General features: G+C 39.0%; 1 protein-coding gene across 1 annotated transcript; it reads left to right on the top strand.

Moving 5' to 3' along the window:
• Window positions 1-13,084: 13,084 nt before the first annotated feature.
• LOC122021812 (MLO-like protein 15) lies at window positions 13,085-16,922 on the top strand. The gene is made up of 15 exons (XM_042579971.1): window positions 13,085-13,192; window positions 13,309-13,541; window positions 13,619-13,676; window positions 13,758-13,981; window positions 14,504-14,620; window positions 14,714-14,765; window positions 14,871-14,962; window positions 15,148-15,222; window positions 15,316-15,404; window positions 15,519-15,568; window positions 15,749-15,789; window positions 15,909-16,118; window positions 16,345-16,412; window positions 16,482-16,542; window positions 16,627-16,922. The coding sequence occupies exons 1-15, from the start codon at window positions 13,108-13,110 to the stop codon at window positions 16,831-16,833; spliced, it is 1,662 nt and encodes a 553-aa protein (XP_042435905.1). The 5' UTR covers window positions 13,085-13,107; the 3' UTR covers window positions 16,834-16,922.
• Window positions 16,923-18,016: the final 1,094 nt, after the last annotated feature.

The raw sequence follows: 18,016 nt of genomic DNA, 5'->3' as shown, positions 1-18,016 counted from the left end.
CTTTTATTCGCAGAATGCTCTTTGCGATTTTCAATTTAGCATCCTTTAGGTATGCTTCTTGCACTTTTATGTATTTGCAAATAAGGCTAAATTTTACTCCTATTTGATAGAAAATTGGGTTCTATACAATACACAGTTCTATGTCAAACTAGTTGATGTTGGTACACTACACAGTTACATAAATTACACACTACCTTTTTTGCATTTTCTTATTTATTTATTTATATTAATTTGCATTTTCCCATAATTTAAATCTAGATTTGATCTTCTTGGTGATTGGTGGTGGCAAGACTAACATCTATATTTTTTTATCTTTATTTTATTATTAACTTCAGTGCAAGGAAAAATTCATATACATATTTTATAATTTTCTTTGTTAACCTCCAAAAAATACTATTTAATCAGTTTAGTCGACTCTATAGTATGAACTATGACAAAGGTATGATCTGTATGTGAACCCATGCCACAATTAAGATTTGAAGAAATCTAACCTTTAACCATTGACCTAATCTTAACAGTTGACTTTCTTCTGAATAATTCAACTTTGTATGTATTTTTTTTTTTTGGAAAACACTAAAATATGAAGTGTCAATGATATGATCCATGTAAATCAAGATTTGGAGAATATGAAGCTTTAGCCACGTGAATGAATGAATCAACTTATATATATTTAATCTTAAAATCGCTTCTCTAAAAAATAACTCAATTTGATAATTGAAAACGATACAAGGGTTAGGTAACCATGGAAGTTGAATTTTTTTAATCTATTTGTTGGAAGATCATATTTTCTATATTTTTAAATATTTAATCGGTTAAAATATTCTCAGAGTCTAAGAAGAACATAATTTTAAACAATTTAGATCAACATATATATAATGATTTTTTCAATCTAATAATGTGATAAATTTGAATTTATTATATACTTGAGAAAATCTCTAATCCCTTAGCAATCAAGAGCAAATCACTGTCAATCTCTAAAATAGAACTTTAATATAATTTTCATCCCCTAAATATTTTTATTAGGCATTGGTACAGTCATACCTAAATTATTCTAATTTAATCATTTATTATATATAAAGTATTATTTTATTAAATTTTTTTAACAATTTAATTAAAATTATTTAAATTTAAATTAATAAATTGTTTTTAATATATCAATATTAATAATTTTAATTAAGTTGAAATGATTTATTTAATATATTATATTAATTATAATCATAGTCGTATATTATACCATCAGATAACTATTAATTAATGACAGCAAAAATAGTAATATAAATAGATACAAATAATAGTATAAATATTAATTATAATTTATTTTAATCATTAAAAGTTTGACATATAAAAATACTATAGTATTAATTATTTATAATTTATGTCATTTTCATAACTAGAAGTTAGTAAATAATACTTTGGTATTTATAGAAGTTAATAGAGAGTTGTGCATTCCCACACTAGAAGTGTCAAACAGACTATGCTGAGCTAGAAATTGAATCGGTTCACTCAATTTGTTTGTGAGCACCATGCTCATGTCAAAAACTAGGTCAAGCACAGCCCCCAGCCATGCCCGGACCCAACTCGTTAGGGTTCATGGCTCCAATCTCATCGCTCGACTTAGACTCATTGATAGGCTAGACTAGGCACGACCACTGGAACTATGTAAATTATGTTGTTCCCCGGGTAACTTCTGGAGTATGCAAACTGATCGTCGAGGCTAGTGTTCGACACTATCTCCGTAAACGATATTGCTCCGCTACGGTACTTAACGGATTGTTGCAATTCGTTCCCAAGATACAACGACGACGAACATCTCGGAATCGTAACACTCCGACTTCCGAGACCAGCGAACCTTCTAGTAGACTTCTTGGACTCTTGAATGCACAAGATGAGATGAATGCTTGAAGAAGAGAAGAGAGGATTGAGTGAATTGAGTGAATTTTCCATCATCTGGAGGGTTTTATTTATACTGAAAGAAGAGGTTGATTGTCCTTTGGGTGAGTGGATGTGTTCCTTGGGCTGGATCGATCTAGATCATCCATTCTGAAGGGTTGTAACCCTTCACCAAGCCCACTTCAATCTCATCCATCAGATCTGAGGAGTTGTGACCCTCAGATCCCGCCTATTGTCATCTGGATCCATTGATTCGATGCTTCAGATTAAGTCTCATCCCAAGCCGTCAGATCGTTACTCTTTGCGATCCAACGCTCTAGATCGCATCACAAGCGATCCATCATACCTATTTGATCAATGTTGATCAACGGTAGCCATCCATTCCCTAAGTCAACAGTCCAGTCATCTCCCTTTGCCCACGAGGATGCCGCATAGGTGCTGCCACGCGAAGTGCAAAGTGCGCCTACAAAGCGCCCATTGCGCACGTGCGCACGTGGCGGGTGGCGGGCTCACAGGTGCGAGCACCTGCTCGCCCTGGGCTAAGGGGTAACCTGTCCTTTTATTTTTGTGTTAACTCCATTAACACATCTTCATTAATAAGTAGAGAATACACATCGAGAATTTCCGATGTGGGACTATTCTCCCATGCACTTTATTAATGAATAATAAATGTTATTTTGTGCTGATTTTAAACATTAATTTCTCATTCACTCTTAATCGGTTTTGAGCAAATTAATAGTCTAAATCTATCTACGCGAATCGTAGATTTCAATTTTGAAGTCAATTACGACTTTCAACAATTGATGGCTTCCTTCCTCTAAATCGTTTTGGTCCATTTAAGGCCCCAATATCCAACAATCCCCCACATGAATGGAAATTAATGCAATGCGTGTATGCATGCTGACATTTTACAAGAGTCTAATCGATAAGTCACTGCATCGGGAGAGGTAGCTTGTGGCTTTGAACCTTCCGTAGTGAAATGCTATCGAGTATACTAGGCTGCGCAGTGAACGTGATGTCTTGAACTGCTCAGCTGTTTGTGTATACTGAGACAATAACACCCACACAGAGATCTATCTCACCTACTTTAGGTTCTCATGGTTGGTTCCGTTTCGGCCATGGATACCATCTTGGATTCATGAGTGTTTCATTGAAGCGGCTGCCTTCACACTCACATAGGTGACACTTCTATCAAGAGTATCCTACCATACTCCACCTTATCAGGTATAGAAGTCACTAAAAGCATAAGCTTAACCTCACTACATGAGGTAGGACAACACAAATTCATCCTAGGATTGGGATAGAGATAAACTATCTAATGTGCTGGACCACAACTTCTGTAACTTCGTTGTCCCATTGAACCAAGATCTTGGGATCTCCAGTCAACAAGGTTGGGTTACCGCTACAGTCGTTTTTAGTTGTAGATTTTTAATCTCATTCCTCTTGATGAGCAGTATACTTGATCTCGACTCAACCCCTTCGTTAGAGGATCTGCCAAATTATCTTTGGACTTAACATAGTCGATTGCAATCACTCCATTCGAGATCAACTACCTAATGGTATTATGTCTACGACGTATATGTCGTGACTTCCCATTATACATATTACTCTGTGTCCTTCCAATCGCCGATTGACTATCACAGTGGATTAGTACGGCAGGCACAGGTTTCACCCAGCTAGGAATATCTTCCAAGAAATTCCGCAGCCATTCAGCTTCCTCAGCTGCTTTGTCTAGTGCTATAAACTCGGATTCCATAGTTGACCGAGCAATGCAAGTCTGCTTAGTGGATTTCCAAGATACTGCTCCCCCACCGATCGTGAATACATATCCACTAGTGGATTTGGAGTCTTTTGTATTTGATATCCAATTAGCATCACAATATCCTTCCAACACAGCGGGATATTTTCCATAATGTAATCCATAGTTCATAGTATATTTCAAATATCTGAGAACTCGCATCAATGCTTTCCAATGGGTGTCGTTTGAATTACTCGTAAAACGACTCAGTTTGTTGACCGTACATGCAATATCCGGACGTGTGCAGTTTGTGAGATACATCAAACTGCCTATTATCCGAGAATATTCCAACTGCGATATGGTCTCACCATGGTTTTTCGCTAAGTGTTGACTTAGATCCATAGGTGTTTTCACTGTAGAGAGATCGTACGCATTGAATTTTTTCAATACAGATTCTACATAATGGGATTGTGTTAAAACTATCCCTTCTGATGTCCTGAGAATTTTAATTCCCAATATAACATCTTCTTGACCCATATCTTTCATATCAAAATTTCTGGTCAACATTTTCTTTGTAGTCATGATTACATCATGATTACTGCCAATTATTAGCATGTCGTCTACGTATAGACAGACAATTACATAACCTTTAGGTGTGTTTTTGACATAAATGCATTTGTCACATTCATTTATTCTGAATTCGTTTGACAACATTACTTTGTCAAATTTTTCGTGCCATTGTTTAGGCGCTTGCTTAAGTCCGTACAACGACTTAACAAGTCGACACACCTTTTTCTCATTTCCAGGAGCCATGAACCCTTCGGGTTGCTCCATATAAATTTCTTCTTCCAACTCACCATTTAAGAACGCAGTCTTAACATCCATTTGATGTATTTCAAGGTCATACAGTGCTGCAATGGCTATTATCACTCGTATGGACGTAATCCTTGTCACCGGTGAGTATGTATCGAAGTAATTAAGGTCTTCCTCTTGCTTGTACCCCTTGGCTACAAGTCTGGCCTTATACTTGTCAATTGATCCATCAGCTTTATACTTACGTTTTAGTATCCACTTACAACCTAATGGTTTATTACCAGAAGGAAGGTCTACTAATTCCCAAGTATGATTATTCATGATAGACTCAATTTCACTATTGACAGCTTCTTTCCACATTGGAGCATCGGGTCTAGAGAGAGCTTCACTTAATGTTCTTGGTTCCATATCTGACATGAAAGTCATGAAATCTGGCCCGAACGATTTCTCAACTCTAGCCCGTTTGCTACGACGTGGCTCTTCACTTTGATCGTCAATAGCCCTTTTATAACAACTAAGTTCGGTAACATCATTTTTGTTTGAACTTCCGTTGTTATCACTTTCAAAGTTTCCCTTTTTATTTGGGAATACGTTTTCAAAGAATATCGCATTCCGAGATTCTATGGTTGTTCCCACATGTATATCAGGAATGTCTGATTTGTGAACTAGGAAACGATATGCACTACTATTATGGGCATATCCGACAAATATCGCATCGAACGTTTTAGGTCCGATCTTTACTTGCTTTGGTTTAGGTACTTCGACCTTTGCCAAGCACCCCCACACTTTCAGGTATTTGTACGATGGCTCGTGGCCTTTCCATAGTTCATATGGAGTTTTATCATTTTTCTTATGAGGGATTCTGTTGAGAATGTGATTTGCCGATAATATTGCTTCCCCCCACAAGTGTTGAGGTAAGCCTGAATTTATCAACAAGGCATTCATCATTTTCTTTAGTGTCCGATTTTTATGTTCGGCAACACCATTTGATTGAGGCGAGTAAGATGTCGTTTTCTAATGGATAATGACAGATTCTGAATAAAACTCATCAAACGGTGCAACATATTCTCCACCTCTATCGTTATGAATTATTTTAATTCATTTATCAAGTTAATTCTCAACTTCTGTTTTATAGGTTCTGAAAGCTTCTAAGGCTTCGTCTTTACTTCTTAAAAGAAAAACATAACAGAACCTCTCGCAGTCATCGATAAAAGTAATAAAATATTTTTTTTACCTCCTCTAGTTTGCACGAATTTTAACTCACATAGATCACTAGCTATGTATTAACTCTAGAGGAGTCTTTGTCCTTTCCACCAAATGAAAAGGTAGTCTCATCACTTTTGCTTCCACACACACTTCACATTTGTGTGTTTCGTCCACATTGACATTTGGTAATAAATTTAACTTGACGAGATGTTTCAGAGTATTATTATTAACATGCCCAAGTCGATCATGCCATAAATTAAAACACTCAACAACATAGCTGGAAGCATTTATTTTATTACCATCAAAATTTCGGAGTACATGCATTACAACCATTTTGAATAGACCCTTTTCTAGGTACCCCTTTCCTACGAAGACACCATTCTTCGTAAGTACAAAGTTGTCTGACTGGAACACTAGCCTAAATCCGGCCTTGACCAATGCCGCTCCAGAAACTAGGTTCTTACTGATGTCGGGAACATGGAGTACATCAATGAGTGTTAGCTCCTTTCCGGACGTCATCTTCAGAACAACCTTTCCGAGTCCAATAATTGGCGACGTCGTGGAATTACCCATATAGAGCTTCCTGCCATTTATTGGAGTATACTTGGAGAACATCGCTTTATCGGAACAGATATGACGAGTTGCTCCAGTATCAATGAACCACTGCTTCGGGTTGGTATCTACCAAGTTGGCTTCAAATACAACCGCAGTGAGATCCAAGTCCTCAAGAGAGGTAGCGACATGATTCGCAACATCCTTTGGCCCCTTGGTTGGCTTCTTTGGGCGTCTGCAGTCCTTGGATAGGTGTCCTGCCTTTCCACAGTTGTAGCAGGAGCCTTTGAACTTCTTTGCTTGAGCCTTCTTTTTGAACTGCTTCTGCTTTTTGGCGTTCGGCTCGACCAGGTTGGACATTTCGTCTATAGTCCGCTTGGTTCCTCTGGAGTCGGATAATTTTCGATTATCCTCCTCTATTCGTAGCCTCAGGATCAGGTCTTGCAGCCCTATTTCCTTTTGCTTGTGCTTTAGGTAATTATTGAAATCCTTCCATGACGGAGGGAGCTTCTCAATTACCGCAGCAACTGCGAATGTCTCGTTCAGCTTCATGCCTTCGGCGTCCAGATCATGCAGTATTAATTGCATATCTTGGACTTGAGATGAGACGCTTTTTGAGTCCACCATCTTGAAATCCAAAAACCGACCGACGATGAATTTCTTCAATCCAGCATTTTCGGTCTTGTATTTCTTCTCAAGGGATTCCCACAAAGATTTTGCTGTCTCCAGAGAACAATATACGTTATATAACGTGTTGTCCAAGGCGTTGAGTATATAATTGCGGCACGGAAAATCTCCGTGAGACCACGCATCGCTAGCAGCCTTACTACCTTTCGTAGCGGCTGGCGTGTCTTCGTGCAAAAACCGTACAAGGTTTAGCGTTGTTAAATAAAACAGCATCTTCTGCTGCCATCTTTTGAAGTCGGTTCCGGTGAATTTCTCCGGCTTTTCTTCGTGCGGAATGGTTGTCGGAATGGCGGTCGGAACGGCCGTCGGAATGTCGTTGGTAGCCATATCAGTTTGCAGGAATATCGTTTACGTCTGTTGTTCCCCGGGTAGCTTCTGGAGTATGCAAACTGATCGTCGAGGTTAGTGATCGACACTATCTCCGTAAACGATATTGCTCCGCTACGGTACTTAACGGATTGTTGCAATTCGTTCCCAAGATACAACGACGACGAACGTCTCGGAATCGTAGCACTCCGACTTTCGAGACCAGCGAACCTTCTAGTAGACTTCTTGGACTCTTGAATGCACAAGATGAGATGAATGCTTGAGGAAGAGAAGAGAGGATTGAGTGAATTGAGTGAATTTTCCATCATCTGGAGGGTTCTATTTATACTGAAAGAAGAGGTTGATTGTCCTTTGGGTGAGTGGATGTGTTCCTTGGGCTGGATCGATCTAGATCATCCATTCTGAAGGGTTGTAACCCTTCACCAAGCCCACTTCAATCTCATCCATCAGATCTGAGGAGTTGTGACCCTCAGATCCCGCCTATTATCATCGGCCATCGGATCTGGATCCATTGATTCGATGCTTCAGATCAAGTCTCATCCCAGGCCGTCAGATCGTTACTCTTTGCGATCCAACGCTCTAGATCGCATCACAAGCGATCCATCATACCTATTTGATCAACGTTGATCAACGGTAGCCATCCATTCCCTAAGTCAACAGTCCAGTCATCTCCCTTTGCCCACGAGGATGCCGCATAGGTGCTGCCACGCGAAGTGCAAAGTGCGCCTACAAAGCGCCCATTGCGCACGTGCGCACGTGCGCACGTGGCGGGTGGCGGGCTCACAGGTGCGAGCACCTGCTCGCCCTGGGCTAAGGGGTAACCTGTCCTTTTATTTTTGTGTTAACTCCATTAACACATCTTCATTAATAAGTAGAGAATATACATCGAGAATTTCCGATGTGGGACTATTCTCCCATGCACTTTATTAATGAATAATAAATGTTATTTTGTGCTAACTTTAAACATTACTTTCTCATTCACCCTTAATCGGTTTTGAGCAAATTAATAGTCTAAATCTATCTACGCGAATCGTAGATTTCAATTTTGAAGTCAATTACGACTTTCAACAATTGATGACTTCCTTCCTCTAAATCGTTTTGGTCCATTTAAGGCCCCAATATCCAACAAATTATGTGGCTGGCCCGATACATTCTACTCTTCTGAGTCAGACACCAATTCAGACCAATTAACTTCATAAAAAACAAACAACCAATTTTATTTTTTTAAATGCTCATAAAAATTTTTATCCACTTATACAAAAGGTGATAACGCTCCCAACGTTCCTCTACTTTCCTTCTTAGGTCCGGTGAAAGGGAGTAAATCATGATGCCTTTTAAGTGGATGGAATGAGCGGAGGATTATTATCTTCCCCTTATTTGAGAGAAGAAAGATTTATTAAAGTAATTAATCATCGTACACACGTATTACATGTATAATATAATATATAAATATACGTAAATTAGTATTCAGAAATTTAACTTGATAAGAGTACTAGGACTTTCTCTCATAAAAAAATTAATTTAATATCACACTTGTTCTTAGTTAAAAAGCTGAAAAAGTATGTTTTCTAATGTGGTCAGTCCAAGGTATTTATAGAAGCTTTTATTGGAACAATCTAGGTGTACTAAGTTTTGATATTTAGATGAAAGTTTAAGTTAGATTTATTGTTATATTTGATATGCATTGTAAGTATGCAGGATACAGGTACAATAAGGAAAGTCTAAGTGTGATTTTGGCAAAGGAGAAAAGTTCAAAAGGGGTCTTGACGGCGTAAGTCCAAGTATGTAGTCTTGACAACGTAAGTCCAAGTGTGATTTGACAATGATTGAAATCTCGGAGGTGAGGAGCCTCTTGGCAAAGGAAGACCCGACAATTAGAACAATGTCGAAGGAAGCTTCAGAAGGTAAGACGTGAATGATGGGGAGACATCCGAGGGACGTGAGGTTGTATTTCCGGGGACTCATCCACCGACGGATCGAGATCGTCCACCTTACGGACAATCATGGAGTAGTAGTAAGCTATCTTTGAACCACGTTACATAAACGTATTAAGGTTTGCTTGGTGTTTCTTGTCTTCTAGGGTTTAGCTTTCTGTTAGTATTTTGTTTTGTATTTCAACTGCGTACTAACGAGTGTAGAAAGCGACGATTTGGGTGATCGACTATTCACCCCCTTTAGTCGGACATCAAGATCCCAACAGCTTCCCTGCTCGTGGTGTTGCTAATCCTAAGATGTAGGACTAAAGAGAATCATAATAGTGTATATTCCTTAATTGATTAATGAGAAAATTTTTAATAATACGCTGCAACTGAACTCTAGATTTCTGATTGATTAATGACAAAAATTTCCAATAATATGTTGCAGCTCAAACTCTAGATTTCTGATTGATTAATAATAAAAATTTCTAATAATACACTGCAGCTGAGTCTCAAACTTTAGATGCCTAATTGATGCGTCTGAAATTACTAATAAACATTAAAATTATTTTCAATATGAAAAAATATTTATTTAATTTAATTTTATGCTTCACTAAATTAATTGAGAGTTAGTTCTTAAAGTATATTTATTCCTAATAAAATAGTAAGTGATCCTCTTTGAAAGTCGAAGAGATAGGAAGCCGGGGATGTGACGCTCTCGTTGACTGCCTGTAGACTCTGCTCGAACCTGTAACACAAATTACGTCAGTGCTGAGTCAGGGAAGGGGTTCCCGACGTTGGCCCTCTGATGCTCAAGTCAGTCGCCGACGATGAAGTATAAAGCGGAGCAACAAGAAGACTGTAGTGCAAACAGTGAATATCGCATACCTCAGTCGATGCTTGGACCCCCTTTATATAGAGCTCTTGTAGCACGCGTGCACACTTTCCTAAGTGAGCACGCTTCTCAAAGTTTTTCCTGAAAAGACTTGTCAGTAAAGTGTCCCTGACATAGTACCTTAATGGGTCGAGCATATCTTTGACGTGACAGTGGAAGCTTCCGTCATATGATCTGCTGACTATCCATGTCCGGTGTCGGCGGCACCAACTCCCAAAAGGATGTCGCTGGATATCAGAGGGAGTGTACTGCTAGGTTGAGCGGGTTGGCCGCTCGGTCGGAATTTGGTCTCTCTGATGGGTGGTCCAGTCGGCCAGAACCTTCGCTATTCCTGCACGTGTGTCAACTCAACCGAAGGTCCACTTTGCCACTGTCGAGACATGTTGTCAGGTCGAGCGGGGTAGCCACTCGACCGAAGTTGAATTATGCCAATGTCGAGCTCTCCTGTCTGGCCGAGCGGGGTAGTCGCTCGGCCCGACTTCTGCACCTCGTCGCCTCCTCCGTTCGGCATCCAATAATCCATTGAGCGTCGGTGGTTTAACCCCCATGTCGAAGGCGGCGGCGGATCGGGGCCTTTTCCCTCAGTCGAGGCATGCTTCACCCGACTGACCGATACTATCTACGCGTTGACCTCCATGACTTTGACCTCCACCGTGGACGCAGGGTGGGGCCCCTCATCATCACCGCATCACATGTCTCCCGCTCAAGTCTAGTCGAAGGAGGTTGCAAGTCTGACTGATTAGACAATTATCTTAGCAGTTTTCCGCCTGATCAGCCTGCGACACTATTTGGTTTCTGATTAGGATGCGACCGCTCCTTGTCGGTCGGCCTGTTGAAGCTTGTCGATCGGCTGTAGGTATGCTCCCTCAATTTGATCGACACAACGAAGATTTATAATTGTGAAATCTTTTCTTGGACTGTCTTGGGCGAGCATGAACCATGCTTACGTAATCCATATTTCTAGGAAATCGTGTAAATCTCTTCGTATTAAGGCTAAGCATGCCCCATGCCCTCATTAAATACCGACCCGTGACGATGCTCCACGTGTCCTGCCCACTGCCACCGCACGCCTACTGTGACAGGCAGATATCCGCTGGTGATGTGACGTTTGACAGTTCAAATTCGATGGTCAGATCTCGGCCTGGGTTTCTGTGACCTAGATCAGACGGCTCCGGTCGACCGACCCCCAGGCTTATAAACCCGTGTGCGTCTAGGTTGGTCGGGTAAGGACGAGTGCTGAGTGAATGTTCTCGGGGGTCAAAACCCTAGGGTTAGGGTTTTACCAATCGAGTGGCAACTAGACTAGTCGATTGGGTCAGGGCACAGAATATTATAGTTGACTGGTGGCGGGAAACGCAGCTAGGAGTTTCCTTCCAAGCTCTATTTAAGAGAGCTCTAGGTGTTTGGCTAAGGTTGACAAAATAGAGGTAGTTAACCTCTATTATAGTCTCCCAAGCCCTCGTATGATTGGTGTGCTTGTATTCAAGTGTTTATGGCGAGGTTTCTCCACTAACAATGAGCTTAATCTAGCCGGAGATTTTTCGGGGAGTCATCCACCGACGGATCGAGATCGTCTACCTTACGGACAACCGTGGAGTAGGAGTAAGCTATCTCCGAACCACGTTACATAAACGTATTAAGGTTTGCTTGGTGTCCCCAGGGCGTAGCACAGCTGGGGACGCATGGTTTCGTGGCCGTGAGGTCCAGGGTTCGATCCTCGGGGTGTCATTGTTTGGGGTTAGCATCCCGGCTATGCGCTTTCAGTTGTGTACCTGTATTTACCTCCCTCCATATCCGTGGGACCGGCTCTAGGGGGGTCGTTGATGTGGCGGTTCCACATTAAGGTTTGCTTGGTGTTTCTTGTCTTCTAGGGTTTAGCTTTCTGTTAGTATTTTGTTTTGTATTTCAACTGCGTACTAACGAGTGTAGAAAGCGACGATTTGGGTGATCGGCTATTCACCCCCTTTAGCCGGATATCAAGATCCCAACAACTTCCCTGCTCGTGGTGTTGCCAATCTTAAGATGTAGGATTAAAGAGAATCATAATAGTGTATATTTCTTAATTGATTAATGAGAAAAGTTTTAATAATACGCTGTAACTGAATCTCGAACTCTAGATTTCTGATTGATTAATGACAAAATTTTTTAATAATATGCTGCAAATCGAACTATAGATTTCTAATTGATTAATGATAAAAATTCTTGAAGACGAGCCTTAGCGCAATGATAAAATTATTGCCATGTGACCAAAAGATCATGGGTTCAAATAATAATACACCAATCTCAAACTTTAGATGCCTAAATTAATTGAGAATACTACTCTATGGGAGGAGGAGAACAAAGATTACATATATAAAATATTCTCAATTCTTAAATTAGATTTTGATTTGAATTTTTTTTAAAGGATAAGATTGGAAAATAAATATTTTAGGTCCCTTCCCCTTTCTTAGATCTCAAATTGGGATGTAAAAATTTTCCCTTTGTTTTTTGTTTTTTCATGGATATGAGAGGTAAAAACTTTCCAATTTATACTTTTCCTTTCATTTAACTCGTTTCTTTCCCAACAAAGTTTTTCATTTAACTCGTTTCTTTCCCAATAAGGTTTAAAGCACTCCTCCCCATTGTTTACCCATCCTTTCATCTCTATCTTCTCTCCCTGCGACTATCATTCAATATAATAAAAAAAAATACGTTCGTTCTCAGCGCCCACATCAATCCGTCTCAGGACCAACACGAAGAAGGTAAATCACGGACAACTACTAGTCTTTGGAATAGTAACTAACACATAAATGAGACATTATCTCGACTTTATCAAAATTCAAACACCAGACCTTGCTAGATATGACAATAGGTCATCAAATTCTATATCCCTTATTTTCATATCCATTGGGTATAGGATATCTAATAGATATATTAATACCCATTAAAATATTAAATATCTTTTATACTTATATTTTATTTTCTATTCAATTATTATCATTAAAAATATATATTAAAATTAATATCATATTAAATTCATGTCAGATATTAGATGTATCGATAGTCCGTATCCTCTTCTATTCGGTCCGATATCAGGTGAAATTATGATCCCTAATTCGGGCTCAGCTACCCTGAAGAGGGCGGAAAAAAAAAGAAAGGAGCTATTACTCAAACGAACGTCAGTTGTATGTACGTCGCCACTCTGGTTTGGTTTCCTCTTAACCACGCCGTTGACAGCGACGATGTTGTTCCCTATTGAAGCTCCAATGAAAGTTCGCTTATTTCCACCTTCCCCTCTTGACCAGGCCTGTTCCACTCCAACATCGCGCGTTCCTATTCATCTTCCCCTGTGCTTCCTCTGCGCTCTATATACAGTCGCCAAGAGAGAGGGGAAGGACACGGGGCAGCAATGGCAGGAGGTGGCGACGAGTCGGCGCCAACGTTGGAGTACACTCCCACATGGATTGTTGCTCTCGTCTGCAGTGTTATTGTCCTCATCTCCTTAATCTTCGAGCGCCTGCTCCATCGCCTCGGAAAGGTGCAACTTTTGCACCCTCCTCCCCTCTTTGCCCCGTCTGCGCTGAGCATGCTGATAAAAAAAAATTGATCTTGCAGGTCCTCAAGAAGAAGAACCAGAAGCATTTGTTCGACGCCCTTCAGAAAATCAAAGAAGGTCAGTTCTCTTCCTTCCCTTTCGCGAGATGTTTATACTGTCCCTCGACGTAGTTACAAGAGGGAAAGGTTTTCTTTGCAGAGTTGATGCTGTTGGGGTTCATCTCGCTGCTGCTGGTGGTGTTCCAGGGGTCGATTCAACGGATATGCGTCTCCGAGAGCCTCACGCACCATTTACGTCCATGCAAGAGGGATGATGATGCAACTTTGACGGCCCACTATTCCGTGAGCTCTTCCGGTGGGATAGTCGGGGGTGGTCGTCGTCTGTTGGCCGGTGGAGGAGATTCGAATTACTGTCAGAAGAAGGTGAATTTCTCTCTTCCTGCAATATAATTCTCTTCATCTGTGGACTGGGAGATTCTTATACTCCTAGTTGTTCATCACTTAGTAGTTGATCATCTGTGTAATTTGTTACTTTAATTGCAGTTTTATTCTCCATTTCGAGAAACAAATCCCTTTATACCAATTACGAGATGATGATGATTAATGGTGTCTTGCTTTGCAGAGTTGTTTTGTGATCCTTATTCACATGTGAAGATACTGCTCTACGAACTAATCATAATCTGGAATCTTGCTTAGATGCAATTCTCCTAATGTTGACTGAATCCATTTTTCAACTTATTGTGGTAGAATGAAGTAAATATTTACCTTTTAGATGCTGTCAACAGTTGTTATTCCTGAGCTAGTATAATCTGCTTGATACCAGTGCACAAATTCCTCTAGTCGTTCGATACAGCTTCTCCTATAGTTTCAATTGCCGAAAGAAACACTTTTATTCCTTGAATGCAAGACTGCACCTTTATTTCTTTCACATCATTGTCTATTCAGGGAAAAGTTCCATTACTATCACTTGAGGCAATCCATGAGCTACATATTTTTATCTTTGTTTTGGCCGTCAGTCATGTAGTACTCAGTGCCATCACTGTTGTTCTAGGACTTGCACAGGTAAAGAGTGATATCCATTTTAAATCTTGCTATGTTTCTTCTTGAATGCTTATATGTTATCTTTAAGAATTCAACTCCATTTTGATATTTTAGATGCGCACATGGAGAAACTGGGAGGATTTGGCTCAGAATTCTCAAGGGAATGGTATGAATGTAACACTGAGTCATATGATGAGGATTTTTTGTTGATATATGCGAAAAGAAAGGGAACAGATTTGCTGAACCAACATCACTTTTTGGTTTTATGTAGCTCCCTTAAAGATCAATCAAGTGCAGCAATTTGAATTTATTAGAAAGCGTTTCTCGGGCTTTGGAAAGGATTCATTCATATCAAGTTGGTTGGTATGTAAGATCTCTTTGATACTCAAAACTGGTCAGCAAGGAAAACATAGTAGGCCTCACTTTAAGAATATTGTTAAAAACCAAAAACAAGATTAATTATCTGTTGAACTAGGAAAAAATGAAGTATTATCTGCTTCTAGGAAGAAGATTCTCTAATTTTTCTGGTATGAATGTGTTCATTTCAGCGTTCTTTTTTTAAGCAATTCTATGGATCGATCACCAAGACAGATTATACTACTATGAGACTAGGATTTATCATGGTAAGAAAGTAAACTATTAGGTGTATTTACAGGTCTAAACATCTTCCTTCTCTTTACCTATGTCTTTGTTTAATCTGAATCTATTTATCACAGACTCACTGTAAAGGTAATCCTAAATTCAACTTCTACAAATATATGATACGAGTCCTCGAATCTGATTTTAAGAAGGTGGTCGGTATAAGGTATTTGCCAATTATTTACCAATGGAATGAGCATACTTGCTTGTTTAAAAACTGAAGTTTAAAGATCAATTAATATTATTTGACCAAATCTGCTTTTCTCTCTTTGTTGTGCAGTTGGTATTTGTGGATTTTTGTCATGATATTCTTAGCATTGAATATTGCTGGTGAGTTGAACTTAATCTAGATATTTCATATGGGTGTCGTAGAAATACCATAGACGGTGATCTCATACTAAAGGAGAATTTTATTAGTATAGAACTTGTTTGAACCAACTGTTCTTTAACAAGTTCATCTCATAGTCTCGTGCACTTCGATCCATCTTAGCTTGCTTTTTTTCTGTGCAGGTTGGAATGCATATTTTTGGATATCATTTATACCTCTAATTGTAAGTGTAACCACAATAGATCCACATGATACTTTTTGAGAGAAATATTATCATCAATGTTTTCGTCTTGAGTTCATCCTTCATCTATAATTTGATCAATTGTTGAAATTTTATTACAGCTTCTGCTTGCTGTTGGCACCAAATTAGAACATATCATTACTCAGTTGGCTCATGAGGTTGCTGAGAAACATTCTGCAATAGCAGGTGACTTGGTGGTTACTCCTTCAGACCATCTCTTCTGGTTTCACAGACCTAAAATCGTCATCTCCTTGATTCACTTTATCCTTTTCCAAAATGCCTTCGAGATTGCATTTTTCTTCTGGATATTGGTAAGCAACACGAGTGGATAATTATGCTTCAGTTTTGTAGAGATTCTTTAAAAATTATGACTATACAATTTTATGCTCATTCTCATGCATAGAACTTCTTTCTTTCTGCAACAAGTTCTCAACTCTTAATTCCTTGTGTTTGCATTGATCCATGTCACAACTCTTTAAAAACACTAGTATTGGTCGATCGATAGGATACTCATTAACGATTCTCTTGGTCATTCAGACAACATATAGCTTCGATTCATGCATCATGGGGAAAATAGGCTTTGTAATCCCCCGAATTGTGATCAGGTCAGTCTGAACCGTGTTCAGTTCATAAAAACCACGACGTCTTCTAATTCATCATCTGCTGCCTTCCAGTGTGTTGATCCAGCTCCTCTGCGGCTACAGCACCCTTCCACTCTATGCCATTGTTACTCAGGTGATCTTTGGCCTCATCTTCTCCTTCATACTTCTCTTTTACAAAATTTAGTCGTTCGATATCTAACTTTCTTTTGAAATTCAGATGGGGAACTCATTCAATAAGGTCATATTTGATGAAAATGTGCAAACAAAGCTATTCGGTTGGGTTGAGGGGGTGAAGAAGAACGCCAAAGGTACGACAGTGAAAGGACACAAGAAGCCTGATGAATCTGAAGGTGTTCTGTTGCAGAATGTAGCTGGCCATGAAACTACTCCAGGAAGGAGAGGAAATGAGATTTCTGAAGTATAGGCTTTTAGCTACACTGTAAACTGAGTGAACTGCTTGAAATCAATTCCTATTGTTCAATAGATGAATCCATACGAAACATTTACCTTTTCTGTGTTGTGTATCTGGGATAAGTATACAATTGTGATTATAGTTTCAAGTGAAATATATTAAATTTTAGTTAAATTGGTTTGTGATTCATCTTCAGTTTAAAAGAGGATTGAAGCCACTTAAGCAATGCCCTTCGGCATTCCTCCAAGATAATTAGCTAGAGAAAACTTAGAAATAACTAAAGAAAACCTTGTGCCTTCGGAATTACATTAATGCCCTTTTACCAAGAATGAATAAGAAGAAAATGCCCCGGACAATGATGTAGTATTTAGGCACGATTAATCATGTATTTAATGGTCGAATCTTAGCTGTGGCGCAATGTAAGAATTTCTCTCTAGTGAGACGACAATTTAAAAACGCTGGTCATTTGGATGAGTCTTTTTGAGCATTTCTTGATTTATAGTGGTGTTCGGTGGAAAATTTTAAAGGGCCGGATTGGAATTACCTCTAAAATTAGTTGATTCGAACGGATAGATTATACTGATCCATTAATTTGACTTAACCACAAAATTTTGATTAATGAGAAGAGTGAACACAAAAAAGATAAGGGGATACATTGAGCACGATCGATTCCTCACAAACAAAACTTAATTTTACCTCCAAATGCCCAAATTTTAGCTACTTTATCTTGTTTATTTCCTGAAGAAAAAGGATTTGTTCTGCACATATAGTTCCATTGATCATGCAAAATTTTGGTTTCTTTGGGTGACTGGTTTCATGAAAAGAGCTATATGGGAAGAGAATAACCACGTAAATATTTGGAAGTTACTCAGTATTCTCTGACTAGAGCAACCCATCCCGTTCGAGCCACCTGAAAAGAATGCCAAAAATAATATTAATGACAATAATGGGGGGCGGATCATAAATACCTATATAAAAAAATCATCAAAAATTTAAATATAATAACAACATTTATGTGTAAATTTTTTATTAATTACAATTTATGTTTAAATTTTTAGAAATATAAGGATGCTATAATAATTTTATATCTCAATTTTGTGGTTTGGATTAGGTTTGTAAATGAACCAAGTGTTGGTGAACGAGCTTGGTGTTCGACTTGGTAAGAGCTTGTTTATGTTTGTTTAATATACATAAA

The sequence above is a fragment of the Zingiber officinale genome, chromosome 9A (assembly GCF_018446385.1).
Source record: "Zingiber officinale cultivar Zhangliang chromosome 9A, Zo_v1.1, whole genome shotgun sequence".
NCBI classification, from domain to species: domain Eukaryota; kingdom Viridiplantae; phylum Streptophyta; class Magnoliopsida; order Zingiberales; family Zingiberaceae; genus Zingiber; species Zingiber officinale.
This window is presented reverse-complemented; position numbering and strand designations above follow the sequence as displayed.

Excerpts from the sequence above, each read along its gene's own strand:
- LOC122021812 (XM_042579971.1), top strand. The coding sequence starts at position 13,108 with ATGATCCCTAATTCGGGCTCAGCTACCCTGAAGAGGGCGGAAAAAAAA. Across the intron at positions 14,621-14,713 it reads TTGTTCTAGGACTTGCACAG|ATGCGCACATGGAGAAACTG; the intron begins GTAAAGAGTGAT and ends TTGATATTTTAG. Across the intron at positions 15,569-15,748 it reads CTTAGCATTGAATATTGCTG|GTTGGAATGCATATTTTTGG; the intron begins GTGAGTTGAACT and ends TTTTCTGTGCAG.